Source organism: Ranitomeya variabilis, chromosome 3, assembly GCF_051348905.1.
Source record: "Ranitomeya variabilis isolate aRanVar5 chromosome 3, aRanVar5.hap1, whole genome shotgun sequence".
Lineage (NCBI taxonomy): Eukaryota > Metazoa > Chordata > Amphibia > Anura > Dendrobatidae > Ranitomeya > Ranitomeya variabilis.
In genome coordinates, this window is record NC_135234.1 from 452,698,712 (window position 1) to 452,715,741 (window position 17,030).

At 45.3% G+C, this 17,030-nt stretch overlaps 1 protein-coding gene across 1 annotated transcript in view; it reads left to right on the plus strand.

Moving 5' to 3' along the window:
- CFAP97D2 (CFAP97 domain containing 2) overlaps window positions 1–17,030 on the plus strand; it is an 81,436-nt gene that overhangs the window by 42,105 nt on the left and 22,301 nt on the right. The window contains exon 3 of the mRNA XM_077296564.1: window positions 554–672. Coding sequence (XP_077152679.1) covers window positions 554–672 — 119 coding nt within the window. The remainder of the gene's footprint in view (window positions 1–553; window positions 673–17,030) is intronic.

Below are 17,030 nucleotides of genomic sequence, written 5' to 3' on the forward strand. Positions count from 1 at the left end.
GTGGTCTGTGGTCTCCAACTGCAGAACCACTCCTTTATTGAGTGTGTCTTGATAATTGCCAATAATTTCCATCTGTTGCCTATTCCATTTGCACAACAGCATGTGAAATTGATTGTCAAACAGTGTTGCTTCCTAAGTGGATAGTTGATTTCACAGAAGTTTGATTTACTTGGAGAAATATTCTGTGAATGCTTCCCCGTGGTTGGGGAATGAACGTCAACAGGAAGCTTGAAGGTAAAGATAATTCATGGTTTGGGCTGCTAAAGCCGAAATGAAGATCCTTGATCCAATAATTTAAGGAAGTGGGTTTTAAGGATTTCCACGCCAGACTTGCATCTTACTCAAGTATAAAAACCTAAAAACCAACTGTGCAGTGCTTGGTTTTCTCCAGCTGTTCAATAAAAAATGAATAGAGCAGAGGCTGAGCATGAGCACCACTTTCAAAGAGATCAAGTAATTCTCTGCCAATGGATATGGAATACCTAGTTTTGTTTTTTTTGTGTGTGAAAAACGCTTTAAATTAATTTCCTTTGTTTATTCATTTTGCCTAAAGCTTGAAGAGGAACGACTAACAATCATTGAAAGGGACAACCGTCTGTTGCTTGAGAAAATGTCAACTATCATGAGAACTAAAGGAAGAATTGATAACAAAAATAATTATGAAGCTAAAAGGTAAGCAGTTAATACGAAAGGTAATATTATTTCATTTTCTTCATGATGATGAATTTGTTTAGAATATGAACAGATTTAGAAACCTGGAGATTTTGGGGACTGGATCGGTTCGGGATTGAAGTAAATTTATTGTAGACGTTCAATTTCTTTATTTTAGAAAGTGTAAGAATCTCAGTTTTCTGTAAAAATGATAAAACAATGGCCTTTTGTAGTTTTTATTTTATATTATTATTATTATTATTATTATTATATTATTATTAATAAAGATCATTATACAGGAAAGAAAGAAACATAATAATTTCTAGGGGTTTTCCCACTTTGATGCCATCTGGTTTTTAAAGTGTATCGCAATATGCATGTCCACCTAATAGTTGGGTGCTGATATACAAAAATGACTGGCAAAGTTATTCAAGAGTAACTGAATTCGACTCAAATATTACAATGGAGAGTAAGAATGTTTTGTAATAGACTCCAGCTGGCCGCCATTTTGCTGAGGGCTGGCAAAAGGTTAAAAAACAAACAAAAACCTAGTGCTTCACTTGTCACTTTTCCAGGATTTCCTGCTGCTTGCATCCCGCTGCTCTTTCCACCGTAACATGCTTCTACTCTAGCTTCTTCACTCTAGGTCACAACTTCTGGTTGTGACCAGGCCTCAAACGTCACTACGCACCATGAGGTCACGACATGTCTTAACATCACAACGTGCATGGCACATTAAAGGTTTTGTCACAGCCAAAGGTTCCAGCCTAGAGTGAAGAAACAAGAGATGTGGTGCATGACAGTGTAAAGAAGAGCTGCAGATTACCGGAGAGCAGGCAGCGAGGGTAGCAGGAAAGTTTAGCCATGAGGTGAGTTGAGTATTAGGTTTTTTCTTTTTTCCAGCTTATTGTTATTATGCTCTGGAGTCTCAAAAGATCCCAGAGCATAATAAGGACATTCAATTTGCAGAAAATAACTTTGCTGCAAATCAGTGGCGTACCGCCAATGGCGGCCATCTCTAGTGTACGCACATGTGAAACGCCCGCCAGGGCTGTGGGGTACTTGGTACCGGGTCCGGTCTTAAAGGGGATGTCACGGTGGCTGTGACCCGGTCCATGGCCCTGGGCGCCCAATTAAAGGGAAAGGTCTTTAAGGGGATTTGTAATGTCTATGTTCGTGATGCAACCTGTGGTTTTCGGTCAGTAAGTGTTATGACCCCAATGGCGAGGGTCTCAGAGGAACAAGTAAGTCTGCGACGTACAAAAATCCAGCTCATAGGGCAGTGGTAACTGGGTTGACCATATATCTACTCCTAACGCCAACACTAGAAGTAGCCGGGGAACATGCCTACGTTGGTCGCTAGATGTCTCGCGCCAGCCGGAGGACTAACTACCCCTAGAAGAGCAAAACAAAGACCTCTCTTGCCTCCAGAGAATAGACCCCAAAAGTAGGATACAAGCCCCCCACAAATAATAACGGTGAGGTAAGAGGAAATGACAAACACAGAGATGAACTAGGTTTAGCAAAGAGAGGCCCACTTACTAATAGCAGAATGTAGTAAGATAACTTATATGGTCAACAAAAACCCTAACAAAAATCCACACTGGAGATTCAAGAACCCCCGAACCGTCTAACGGCCCGGGGGGAGAACTCCAGCCTCCCTAGAGCTTCCAGCAAGGTTAGGATACAGATTATGTACAAGCTGGACAAAAATGCAAACAAAAACAAATAGCAAAAAGCAAGAAAGCAGACTTAGCTTAATTTAGCAGGAACCAGGATCAGTAGACAAGAGCACAACAGATTAGCTCTGATTACAACGTTGCCAGGCATAGAACTGAAGGTCCAGGGAGCTTATATAGCAACACCCCTGACCTAACGACCCAGGTGAGCATACAAGGGATGGCAGACATTCCCAGAGTCAAATCACTAGTAACCACTAGAGGGAGCCAAAAAGATAAATTCACAACAGTACCCCCCCCTTAGTGAGGGGTCCCCGAACCCTCACCAAGACCACCAGGGCGATCAGGATGAGCGGTGTGAAAGGCACGAACCAAATCGGCCGCATGCACATCAGAGGCGACCACCCAGGAATTATCCTCCTGACCATAGCCCTTCCACTTGACCAGGTACTGAAGCCTCCGCCTGGAGAGACGAGAATCTAAGATCTTCTCCACCACGTACTCCAACTCGCCCTCAACCAACACCGGAGCAGGAGGCTCAGCAGAAGGAACCACAGGCACAACGTACCGCCGCAACAAGGACCTGTGAAATACGTTGTGGATGGCAAACGACACCGGAAGATCCAGGCGAAAGGATACAGGATTAATGATTTCCAATATCTTGTAAGGACCAATGAAGCGAGGCATAAATTTGGGAGAGGAGACCTTCATAGGAACAAATCGAGAAGACAGCCATACCAAATCCCCAACGCGAAGTCGGGGACCCACACCGCGGCGGCGGTTGGCAAAACGCTGAGCCTTCTCCTGTGACAACTTCAAGTTGTTCACCACATGACTCCAGATCCGCTGCAACCTATCCACCACGGAATCCACCCCAGGACAGTCAGAAGGCTCCACATGTCCCGAGGAAAAACGAGGATGGAAACCAGAGTTGCAGAAAAATGGCGAAACCAAGGTGGCGGAACTAGCCCGATTATTAAGGGCAAATTCAGCCAACGGCAAGAAGGTCACCCAATCATCCTGATCAGAAGAGACAAAACACCTCAAATAAGCCTCCAGAGTCTGATTAGTTCGCTCCGTTTGTCCGTTAGTCTGGGGATGGAAAGCGGATGAAAACGACAACTCAATGCCCATCCTACCACAAAAGGATCGCCAGAACCTGGAAACAAACTGGGATCCTCTGTCCGACACAATATTCTCAGGAATGCCGTGCAAACGAACCACGTTCTGGAAGAACACAGGAACCAGATCAGAAGAGGAGGGCAGCTTAGGCAAAGGAACCAAATGGACCATCTTGGAGAAACGATCACATATCACCCAGATGACAGACATGCCCTGAGACACCGGAAGATCAGAAATGAAATCCATAGAGATGTGTGTCCAAGGTCTCTTCGGGACAGGCAAGGGCAAGAGCAACCCGCTGGCACGAGAGCAGCAAGGCTTAGCTCGAGCACAAGTACCACAGGACTGCACAAATGACCGCACATCCCTTGACAAGGAAGGCCACCAAAAGGACCTGGCCACCAGATCTCTGGTGCCAAAAATTCCCGGGTGCCCTGCCAACACCGAGGAATGAACCTCGGAAATGACTCTGCTGGTCCATCTAGTAGGCACAAACAATCTGTCAGGTGGACAAGAGTCAGGCCTACCAGCCTGAAATCTCTGTAACACACGTCGCAGATCTGGAGAAATAGCAGACACGATAACTCCTTCCTTAAGAATACCCACAGGTTCAGCGACTCCAGGAGCATCAGGCACAAAGCTCCTAGACAGAGCATCGGCCTTCACATTCTTAGAACCTGGTAAATACGAGACCACAAAGTCAAAACGGGAGAAAAACAATGACCAGCGGGCCTGTCTAGGATTCAGGCGTTTAGCAGACTCGAGATACATCAGATTTTTGTGATCAGTCAAGACCACCACACGATGCTTAGCACCCTCGAGCCAATGACGCCACTCCTCAAATGCCCACTTCATGGCCAACAACTCCCGATTGCCCACATCATAATTTCGCTCTGCCGGCGAAAACTTCCTAGAGAAAAAGGCACAAGGTCTCATAGTAGAGCAACCAGGGCCTCTCTGCGACAAAACGGCCCCTGCCCCAATCTCCGAAGCATCCACCTCAACCTGAAAGGGAAGTGAGACGTCAGGCTGGCACAAAACAGGCGCCGAAGTAAACCGGCGTTTCAACTCCTGGAAAGCCTCCACGGCAGCAGGAGCCCAGTTAGCTACATCAGAGCCTTTCTTGGTCATATCCGTCAGCGGTTTAACAACGCTAGAGAAATTTGCGATAAAACGACGGTAGAAGTTAGCAAAACCCAAGAACTTCTGAAGACTCTTAACTGACGAGGGTTGAGTCCAATCATGAATAGCTCGGACCTTGACTGGATCCATCTCCACAGCAGAAGGGGAAAAAATGAACCCCAAAAAGGGAACCTTCTGTACACCAAAGAGACACTTTGAGCCTTTTACAAACAAAGAATTTTCACGCAGAATCTCAAAAACCATCCTGACCTGCTCCACATGCGAGTCCCAATCATCAGAAAAAAACAGAATATCATCCAGATAAACAATCAAAAATTTATCCAGATACTTCCGGAAAATGTCATGCATGAAGGACTGAAAAACTGAAGGTGCATTAGAGAGCCCAAATGGCATCACCAAGTACTCAAAATGACCTTCGGGCGTATTGAATGCGGTTTTCCATTCATCGCCCTGCCTAATGCGCACAAGGTTGTACGCACCACGAAGGTCTATCTTGGTGAACCACTTGGCACCTTTAATCCGGGCAAACAAATCTGACAACAGCGGCAAAGGATACTGAAATTTGACAGTGATCTTATTTAAAAGCCGATAGTCAATACAAGGCCTCAAAGATCCGTCCTTTTTGGCCACAAAAAAGAATCCCGCACCAAGAGGGGAAGAAGAAGGACGGATATGCCCCTTCTCAAGAGACTCCTTGATATATGAACGCATCGCGGTATGTTCAGGTACCGACAGATTAAACAGTCTCCCCTTAGGAAACTTACTGCCAGGAATCAAATCTATTGCACAGTCACATTCCCTATGAGGAGGCAGTGCACTGGACTTAGACTCGCTGAAGACATCCTGATAATCAGACAAATACGCCGGAACTTCCGAAGGCGTAGAAGAAGCAATAGACAAGGGCAGGGAATCTCCATGAATTCCATGGCAGCCCCAACTTGACACTGACATAGCCTTCCAGTCCAAGACTGGATTATGGGTCTGTAACCATGGCAAACCCAAAACAACCAAATCATGCATTTTATGCAGAACAAGAAAACGTATTACCTCCCGATGTTCGGGAGTCATGCACATGGTAACCTGTGTCCAAAACTGCGGTTTATTTTTTGCCAATGGCGTAGAATCAATACCCCTAAGAGGGATAGGATTTTCCAATGGCTCAAGAACAAATCCGCAGCGCTTGGCAAATGACAGATCCATAAGGCTCAGGGCAGCACCTGAGTCCACAAACGCCATGACAGGATACGATGACAGTGAGCAAATCAAAGTTACAGATAGAATAAATTTAGGTTGCAAATTACCAATGGCGACCGGACTAACAACCTTAGTAAGACGTTTAGAGCATGCTGAGATAACATGTGTAGAATCACCACAGTAGTAACACAAGCCATTCTGGCGTCTATGAATTTTCCGCTCATTTCTAGTCAGGATTCTATCACATTGCATTAAATCAGGTGCCTGTTCAGACAACACCATGAGGGAATTTGCGGTTTTGCGCTCCCGCAACCGCCGGTCGATTTGAATAGCCAGGGCCATAGAATCATTCAGACCTGTGGGAATGGGAAAACCCACCATCACATTCTTAATGGCTTCAGAAAGGCCATTTCTAAAATTTGCAGCCAATGCACACTCGTTCCACTGGGTCAGCATGGACCATTTCCGAAATTTTTGGCAATACACTTCAGCCTCGTCCTGGCCCTGAGACATCGCCAGCAAGGCTTTTTCTGCCTGAATCTCAAGATTGGGTTCCTCATAAAGCAAACCGAGCGCCAGAAAAAACGCATCAATGTCAGCCAATGCCGGATCTCCTGGCGCCAGCGAGAAGGCCCAATCCTGAGGGTCGCCCCGTAAAAAAGAAATAACAATTTTTACTTGCTGAGCGGAGTCTCCAGATGAACAGGGTCTCAGGGACAAAAACAATTTACAATTATTCCTGAAATTTCTAAATTTAAATCGGTCTCCGGAAAACGGTTCAGGAATCGGTATCTTAGGTTCTGACATAGGATTTCTGATAACATAATCTTGTATGCCCTGCACACGAGCAGCAAGCTGGTCCACACTTGTAATCAAGGTCTGGACATTCATGTCTGCAGCAAACACAAGCCACTCAGAGGTAAAGGGGAAAAGAAAAAAAAATGAGAGAGAGAAAAAAAAACCTCAGAACTTTCTTTCTTATAATCCCGCTTCTGCAATGCATTTAACATTTAATACTGGCCTGGCAAACTGTTATGACCCCAATGGCGAGGGTCTCAGAGGAACAAGTAAGTCTGCGACGTACAAAAATCCAGCTCATAGGGCAGTGGTAACTGGGTTGACCATATATCTACTCCTAACGCCAACACTAGAAGTAGCCGGGGAACATGCCTACGTTGGTCGCTAGATGTCTCGCGCCAGCCGGAGGACTAACTACCCCTAGAAGAGGAAAACAAAGACCTCTCTTGCCTCCAGAGAATAGACCCCAAAAGTAGGATACAAGCCCCCCACAAATAATAACGGTGAGGTAAGAGGAAATGACAAACACAGAGATGAACTAGGTTTAGCAAAGAGAGGCCCACTTACTAATAGCAGAATGTAGTAAGATAACTTATATGGTCAACAAAAACCCTAACAAAAATCCACACTGGAGATTCAAGAACCCCCGAACCGTCTAACGGCCCGGGGGGAGAACTCCAGCCTCCCTAGAGCTTCCAGCAAGGTTAGGATACAGATTATGTACAAGCTGGACAAAAATGCAAACAAAAACAAATAGCAAAAAGCAAGAGAGCAGACTTAGCTTAATTTAGCAGGAACCAGGATCAGTAGACAAGAGCACAACAGATTAGCTCTGATTACAACGTTGCCAGGCATAGAACTGAAGGTCCAGGGAGCTTACATAGCAACACCCCTGACCTAACGACCCAGGTGAGCATACAAGGGATGGCAGACATTCCCAGAGTCAAATCACTAGTAACCACTAGAGGGAGCCAAAAAGATAAATTCACAACAGTAAGGGACCGACGCTGCTTAAAGGCGTCCTCTGGGGTGATGTTATGCAGCAAGATGGTGACGCTTCCCACAGGTGAAGCGGGGTCCTCAGGGCTCCCAGTGTATGATGATGATGGTGTGGTGGATGGTATGGCAAAGAACAAGGACACAGGTTTGCAGTCTTTACCTGGTTTACTGATGAAAGCAGTCCTCAGTCCAGGGTACCAAGTACAGGGAAGCTGTGGTCTGGCCTGTTGGAGGCAATAGAGATCCCTCTCCCAGGTGAGATCCGTAAGCCTTTCCTACTTGGCGAGGTCCCTGCTGCTTGAAGCTTAGTTGTAAAGTCCCCTCTCTCCTGTCCTAAGACAGATGTCTGTACGATAGGCAGTGCGAGCCTGTTTATAGGATCTCTATCATGACCTGGGCTCTCAAGTTACTGCTTCACCTCAGACTTGGTGCAGGCAATTAACATACAGTTCTATACCCTCCAGTTCTGTCGCGCATCCTGGAGAACAACACGACCTCGGGCTCCCAGTACCCGGCTTCTGCGCTCTAGCTCCCAGGGTGTCCTTCCGCTGTTCCCCTGCTGAGCCTCTTCCTCCTCTGTGCTTCTTCCCTCTAAGCTCCTCCACAATTCAACTCCTCACGATATCTCTCTTTCCAGGGGTCGCAGCTCCCACATGGCTGCTCGGCCTCTACATCTGCTCCAGATGTCCTTCTCCTCGCTTCACTCCTCTACCACTTGCTGACTCCTGACCAGGATACATAAAGTCTAAGGAAGCTCCCCTGAATCTGGGTCCTGAGCTCCCTGTCCTGGCCTAGATTCAGATGTGTTGAATGTGAGTGCCTTACCTGATAGAGAGAATCTCCCTTGCCTCCAAGCGTGACATCACCCTCCCCAAAAGGAAGGCAACATCACTGCAACAGCCGGTTACCTGGGGTGTTGCACATGCGTAATCATTCTCCCCTAAGCCAGGTCTCTGCTTTGTGATCATATGTTCACAGCTAAGCAGCCAAGAAGAAAAAGTTTTCTGCCAGCATTGCTAGGGAGGGAGCAGAAACTGAGCTGAAAGGACTCATTCTTCAGAGAAAGTAAGAAAGGACTTTGTCAGCTGCAAGAGACATAAAAGCAAAAAAAATGAAAAATGTATCTTCTATGCTACTTACATTGTACAATACTTTAAAAAAAGCTGTTAACAGTCTAAATTTAGGACTGCGTGGTGTGAAATTGATTTATGCGATTCCCCTCTATAAAAAGTAGACATTTGTAGAATTCCACAAAATGCTCTAATATATTCATCTGTACATTATTTTTGGTATTAGCATATGGAATTTCAGAATGATAAAATAGATTTTTTGCACTATGTCATGCTTACAGTCATAGGCAAAAGTGTGGTCACCCTTGAAAAGGTTCTAGAAAATGAAGTATTTCTCCCAGAAAATCATGGCAATTGCAAATGTTTGTTATGCACATATTTAGTTCCTTTATGTGTATTAAAACAACCCCCCAAAAATACAGAGGAAAAAAAAAAAAGCAAATTGGACATAATTTCACACAAATCCCTAAAAATGTGCTGGACAAATTGTTGGCACCCTCAACTTAATATTTGGTTGCACGGTCTTTGCAATCAATCACTTCCTATAACCATCAACAAGCTTCTTACACCTCCCAACTGGAATTTTATACCACTCTTCTTTTGCAAACTGCTCCAGGTCTCTCATATTTGAAGAGTGCCTTCACCCAATGGCAATTTTAAGATCTCTCCGCAGGTGTTCAATGGGATTTAGATCTGGACGCATTGCTGGCCACTTCCGAACTCTCCAGCGTTTTGTTTCCATCCATTTCTGGGTGTTTCTTGAAGTATGTTCGGGTTCATTGTCCTGCTGGAACACCCATGACCTACAGTAGGATGTAAACCCAGCTTTCTTACACTGGGCACTACATTGCGAACTAAAATCAGTTGCAGAGGCAGCAAAACATCCCCATTATTTGAATCTTCACAATATTTTTCTGTACGTACTGTGTTCTTTTCTTAATCCCTGTTAATCCAGCACATCTTTTTGATTATAAAAACGTTATCTTTATTCAAATCCTCTTAAAAACATTGTTAGAGATCAAGACAGAAAGGGATGAGAATAAAACTTTATGCGTTTCGACCCATGTGTGGGTCTTAATCATGATGAGTAAAAAACAAAGTTCCTGACTTGATATCCTGCTCAAGAGAGGAAATGACATTTCTGAAGCAGATGATGAGAAATCAATGTTAGAACACATACCAATCAATAAGGTACACTCCACACACAAGAAATCACATATCACATGTAAATCAAAAGCTATGGAGCAACATCCCAAAGATTATTTCTGTATAAAAAAAATTATGAAAAATATATATATTTTTGAATAAAAATAACTTAAATCTGTTTTCTGATTCAAACCTAAGGGAGCTCTAGAGTTTAGACTCAGAATCCAACATGCTTCTTTTTAATACATTTCATGTACTATGTCCCCTCCTCGGTGTCTCATATTTTTTCGATTGAGGTTGAGTCGCCCGCCAGGGCCTGGGTACTCGACACCGGGTCCGGTCGCAATTAAAGGGGTGGTCATGGTGGCAGCGACCCGGTCCGTGCCCTGGGCACTCAAGTAAAGGGGAAAGGTCTTTAAGGGGTATTTTAGTCTATTCGTGATGCCACCAGTGGTTCTCGGTCAGAGGGGACTGACGCTGCTTAAAGAGGTCCTCTGGGGTGATGTTGTTGCAGCAAGATGGTGGCGCTTCCCACAGGTGAAGCCGGGTTCCCAGGGCTCCCAAGGTGTATGGCAAGGATGGTGGGTTGCCGGTAAATAACGGAGGACACAGGGTTACAGTCTTTACTGTAGAGGCTCCCTCTTGTGGTCACAGATGGTATTGTGTGACTTTGGTTTTTTGGCTCCCCCTGGTGGTTTGGTTTATTATCCTGCGGGTCTGCTGGATCAGCTGCCTCGTTATTCACCAGGGAGGCTCCTATTTAGCTCTGCTTCACTTCCACTTGTTGCCGGCTGTCAATGTATTCAGTGCTATTCTGATTACTCCTGATTATCTCGTTTTCTGCCTCTTCAGGATAAGCTAAGTTCTGTTTGAATATTTTTTGCTCATCTGCCTGCAATATGATTTCTGTGTATGATGAGTCTAGTCCAGCTTGCTAACATGTGATTTCTTTTTGCTGGTAAGCTCTGGGGTACGGAGTTGCTTCCCCTGCACCGTTAGTTGGTGCGGGGGCTCGAGTAATCTCTGCGTGTATATTTTGAATAGGGTTTTTTTATTGACCGCACAGTTTCCTTCCTATTTTCTGCTATCTAGTATTAGCGGGCCTCATTTGCTAAATCTGATTTCATCTCTGCGTTTGTGCTTTCCCCTTAACTCACCGTTAATATTTGTGGGGGGCTATTCTATATCTTTGGGGTCTTCCACTGAGGCAAGTGAGGACTTACTTTCCCTCCAGGAATAGTCAGTTTCTCAGGCCGTGACGAGACGTCTAGGATTTTTAGGTAACGTTCCACGGCTGCCTATAGTTGTTTGCGGATAGGATCAGGTTGCAGTCAATCTAGTTACCACTTCCCCAGAGCTAGTAGTCTGTTCAGTTACTTAGCTAGTCCGACCTGCGATCCTTGCCACTAGGATCATAACAGTACAGCCGGCCTATAAAGTGTTAATTGCATGGCAGAAGCAGGAGAAAAGAAGCTTGGAGATATTTTTTTTTTTATTTGCTGCCGTGTGTCTAGCTGCTGTGTGTCTGGCTTCTCTCCTCCTCTTAATCTTGGTGTGGCTCTGAGTTCAGCTGCTGATATGGATATCCAGAGTTTAGCCTCCAGTGTAGATCATCTTACCCGGTTATGGCTTTTGTGGATTCAGGTGCTGCCCTGAGTCTGATGGATTTGTCATTTGCCAGGCGCTGTGGTTTTGTTTTGGAGCCTTTAAAATTCCCTATTCCACTAAGGGGAATTGATGCTACACCATTGGCTATGAATAAACCTCAGTACTGGACACAAGTGACCATGTGCATGACTCCTGTTCATCAGGAGGTGATTCGCTTTCTTGTATTGCATAATTTGCATGATGTTGTCGTGTTGGGCCTGCCATGGTTGCAGACTCATAATCCAGTCCTGGATTGGAAAGCAATGTCTGTGTCAAGTTGGGGTTGTCAGGGAATTCATGGCGACGCTCCTGTGGTGTCAATTGCTTCATCCACTCCTTCTGAGGTCCCTGCGTTTTTGTCAGATTACCAGGATGTATTTGATGAGCCCAAACTCAGTTCTCTACCTCCTCATAGGGATTGTGATTGTGCTATAAATTTGATTCCTGGTAGTAAGTTTCCTAAGGGACGACTTTTCAATTTGTCAGTGCCGGAGCATGCTGCTATGCGGAGTTATATAAAGGAGTCTTTGGAGAAAGGACTTATTCGCCCCTCCTCCTCCCCTCTTGGTGCGGGGTTCTTTTTTGTGGGTAAGAAGGAAGGTTCCTTGAGATCTTGTATTGATTATCGCCTTCTAAACAAAATCACGGTCAAATTTCAGTATCCTTTGCCATTGTTATCTGATCTGTTTGCTCGCATTAGGGGGTCTAGTTGGTTCACCAAGATAGATCTTCGTGGTGCGTATAACCTTGTGCGTATTAAGCAGGGTGATGAATGGAAAACTGCATTTAATACGCCCGAAGGCCATTTTGAGTACTTGGTGATGCCTTTTGGACTTTCTAACGCTCCTTCTGTCTTTCAGTCCTTTATGCACGACATCTTCCGCGAATATCTGGATAAATTTATGATTGTGTATCTGGATGATATTCTGGTTTTTTCGGATGATTGGGAGTCCCATGTTAAGCAGGTCAGGATGGTGTTTCAGGTCCTGCGTGCCAATGCTTTATTTGTGAAGGGCTCAAAATGTCTTTTTGGAGTCCAGAAGGTCTCTTTTTTGGGTTTCATTTTTTCTCCTTCTGCTATTGAGATGGACCCAGTCAAGGTTCAGGCTATTTATGACTGGACTCAGCCTACATCTGTTAAGAGTCTTCAGAAGTTCTTGGGTTTTGCTAATTTTTACCGTCGCTTCATCGCTAATTTTTCTGGTGTTGTCAAGCCATTGACGGATTTGACCAAGAAGGGTTCTGATGTTACTAATTGGTCTCCTGCGGCTGTGGAGGCCTTTCGGGAGCTGAAGCGCCGGTTTTCTTCGGCTCCGGTCTTATGTCAGCCAGACGTCTCCCTTCCTTTCCAGGTCGAGGTTGATGCTTCTGAGATTGGAGCGGGGGCTGTTTTGTCGCAGAGAAGCTCTGATGGCTCTGTGATGAAGCCATGTGCTTTCTTTTCAAGAAAGTTTTCGCCTGCCGAGTGGAATTATGATGTTGGTAATCGGGAGTTGTTGGCTATGAAGTGGGCATTTGAGGAGTGGCGACATTGGCTCGAGGGAGCTAAGCATCGTGTGGTGGTCTTGACTGATCACAAGAATTTGATTTATCTCGAGTCGGCCAAGCGGCTGAATCCTAGACAGGCTCGTTGGTCGTTGTTTTTCTCTCGTTTTGATTTCGTGGTCTCATACCTGCCTGGTTCGAAGAATGTGAAGGCTGATGCTCTTTCTAGGAGTTTTGTGCCTGACTCTCCTGGTGATTCAGAGCCAGCTGGTATCCTCAGAGAATGGGTGATTTTGTCTGCCATCTCCCCAGATTTGTGACGAGTGCTGCAGGAGTTTCAGGCAGATAGACCTGACCGTTGTCCACCGGAGAGACTGTTTGTCCCGGATAGATGGACCAGCAGAGTTATTTCCGAGGTTCATTCTTCGGTGTAGGCAGGCCATCCTGGGATTTTTGGTACCAGAGATTTGGTGGCTAGGTCCTTCTGGTGGCCTTCCTTGTCGCGGGATGTGTGTTCCTTTGTGCAGTCTTGTGGAATTTGTGCTCGGGCTAAGCCTTGCTTTTCTCGTGCCAGTGGCTTGTTGTTGCCTTTGCCTGTCCCGAAGAGGCCTTGGACGCACATTTCCATGGATTTTATTTCAGATCTCCCTGTCTCTCAGAGAATATCGGTCATTTGGGTGGTGTGTGATCGTTTTTCTAAAATGGTCCATTTGGTGCCCTTGCCTAAGTTGCCTTCCTCCTCCGAGTTGGTTCCTCTGTTTTTTCAAAATGTGGTTCGTTTGCACGGGATCCCTGAAAATATTGTTTCCGACAGAGGATCTTAGTTTGTGTCTAGATTTTGGCGGACCTTTTGTGCTAAGATGGGCATTAATTTGTCTTTTTCGTCGGCCTTCCATCCTCAGACGAATGGCCAAACCGAGCGCACTAATCAGACTTTGGAAACCTATTTAAGATGTTTTGTTTCTGCTGATCAGGACGACTGGGTGACTTTTTTGCCATTGGCCGAGTTTGCCCTTAATAATCGAGCTAGTTCTGCTACTTTGGTTTCGCCTTTTTTTTGTAATTCAGGGTTTCATCCTCGTTTTTCCTCGGGTCAGGTGGAGTCTTCTGACTGTCCTGGAGTGGATGTTGTGGTGGATAGGTTGCATCAGATTTGGAATCATGTGGTGGACAATTTGAAGCTGTCACAAGAGAAGGCTCAGCGCTTTGCCAACTGCCGTCGCTGTGTGGGTCCCCGACTTCGCGTTGGGGATTTGGTGTGGTTGTCTTCTCGCTTTGTTCCTATGAAGGTCTCCTCTCCTAAGTTTAAGCCTCGGTTTATCGGTACTTATAAGATTTTGGAAGTCCTTAACCCTGTGTCATTTCGTTTGAACCTCCCGGCATCGTTTGCTATTCATAATGTGTTCCATCGGTCGTTGTTGCGGAGGTATGTGGTGCCTGTGGTTCCTTCGGTTGAGCCTCCTGCCCCTGTGCTGGTTGAGGGAGAATTGGAATACGTGGTGGAGAAGATCTTGGATTCTCATATTTCTAGATGGAGGCTTCAGTATTTGGTTAAGTGGAAAGGCTATGGTCAGGAAGATAATTCCTGGGTTGTCGCCTCTGATGTTCATGCGGCCGATTTGGTTCGTCCCTTCCATGTGGCTCACCCTGATCGCCCTGGGGGTTTTGATGAGGGTTCGGTGACCCCTCCTCAAGGGGGGGGGGTACTGTTGTGAACTCCGTTTTCAGGCTCCCTCTTGTGGTCACAGATGGTATTGTGTGACTTTGGTTTTTTGGCTCCCCCTGGTGGTTTGGTTTATTATCCTGCGGGTCTGCTGGATCAACTGCCTCGTTATTCACCAGGGAGGCTCCTATTTAGCTCTGCTTCACTTCCACTTGTTGCCGGCTGCCAATGTATTCAGTGCTATTCTGATTACTCCTGATTATCTCGTTTTCTGCCTCTTCAGGATAAGCTAAGTTCTGTTTGAATATTTTTTGCTCATCTGCCTGCAATATGATTTCTGTGTATGATGAGTCTAGTCCAGCTTGCTAACATGTGATTTCTTTTTGCTGGTAAGCTCTGGGGTACGGAGTTGCTTCCCCCGCACCGTTAGTTGGTGCGGGGGCTCGAGCAATCTCTGCGTGGATATTTTGAATAGGGTTTTTTTATTGACCGCACAGTTTCCTTCCTATTTTCTGCTATCTAGTATTAGCGGGCCTCATTTGCTAAATCTGATTTCATCTCTGCGTTTGTGGGGGGCTATTCTATATCTTTGGGGTCTTCCACTGAGGCAAGTGAGGACTTACTTTCCCTCCAGGAATAGTCAGTTTCTCAGGCCGTGACGAGACGTCTAGGATTTTTAGGTAACGTTCCACGGCTGCCTATAGTTGTTTGCGGATAGGATCAGGTTGCGGTCAATCTAGTTACCACTTCCCCAGAGCTAGTAGTCTGTTCAGTTACTTAGCTAGTCCGACCTGCGATCCTTGCCACTAGGATCATAACAGTACCTCAGGTTTAGTATGGGCAATTTACGTATAGTCCTATGCCCTCTGGTTCTACTGTAGACCTTGCAGTTATCCACAATCTCGGGCTCCCGGTGCCCGGTTTCTGCACTCTGTCTCACAGGAGGCCCAATCGCAGCCTCCCTGAGCTCCTAATCACTCCTCTCCCTTCACTGTCTGCTCCAGACTGAACTAACTCCTCCTCCAGACCAGGGTGGATATCAGGGAAGTTCCCCTAAAACAGGGTTTGAGCTCCCCCTTCTGGCCTGGAGTTAGAATATGTTGTGTGTAAGATTTACCTGCCAAAGGGATCCCAATTGTCTTCAGGCATAGCACTACCCTCCTCGATAGGAATGCAGCATCACTGTGGTACCCGAACTCCTGGGTTCCACACAGTAATTTTTAAATTAGACACATCGCCGGAGTGAACATGCAGAAAATACTTTGAAACACCAGTCAAACTGCGCGTTGTGCGGTTTTGTTCATCATGAATATGTTCTGATAACCATTTGCGCAGTGTTCTGGTGATGCACCCAACATTTTGCACTCTACATTTCTCACATGAGATTAGGTACACTAAATATGTGCTTCCACAATTCATCATCGATTTTATATTGAAATTTCTCCTGTCTGATAAGAAACAAACTGTTTGAAATTGCTCACATATTTTGTGGCTACACCGATAGGAGCCTTTTGTTGCCACCAATTTGTTTGATCAGCAGATAGCATAGCTGATAGCAATTCATGTGGTCACTTAGAGACCGTACATTCCCTATAGACCGCTTTTTTAAACAAATTTTAGCCCCTTTTTCCAATATTTTTTTCACTACAGGGTCAGTGTTTAGAATCGGTAAGTACTTTTTTACAATAGAAATATTTTGACCATATTGATTGTTATAAGCGGTAGAGAAAACAATCTGGGAACTAGAGGACTCTACACTAGATCTATTGCTTTGTAAAAGGTATTCCTCTCTGCTTTTTTGATCAGCTTTTTTCTTTGCTGAAATCAGGGTGGAATTTTTATAACCCCTGTTAAAAAAAACTTTTTTGAATTTTCTTACATTCCATGTCATAGAGTTCCTCTGATGAACAATAATGCTTTGCCATAATGTATTCCCCAGTTGGGATGTTATCAATAGCATGCCTGGGATGATTGCTGGTGGCATACAGCAGAGAGTTACCAGAGTTAGATTTTCTAAATAAACTATAGGTAACACTTTTTTTTATCTGGATCACCCGTTAAAGGGACTCTGTCACCTGAATTTGGAGGGAACAATTTTCAGTCATATGGGCGGGGTTTTCGGGTGTTTGATTCACCCTTTCCTTACCCGCTGGCTGCATGCTGGCTGCAATATTGGATGGAAGTTCATTCTCTGTCCTCCATAGTACACGCCTGCGCGAGGCAAGATTGCCTAGCCAGCATGCAGCCAGCGGGTAAGGAAAGGGTGAATCAAACACCCGAAAACCCCGCCCATATGACTGAAAATTGTTCCCTCCAAATTCAGGTGACAGAGTCCCTTTAAGCTAAGATCCAGGAACGAAATGGTTAATGGATTGCTGGAAAAGGTGAATGAAATGTTACAGGGGTTATTGTTAAGATATTCAACAAAGGATA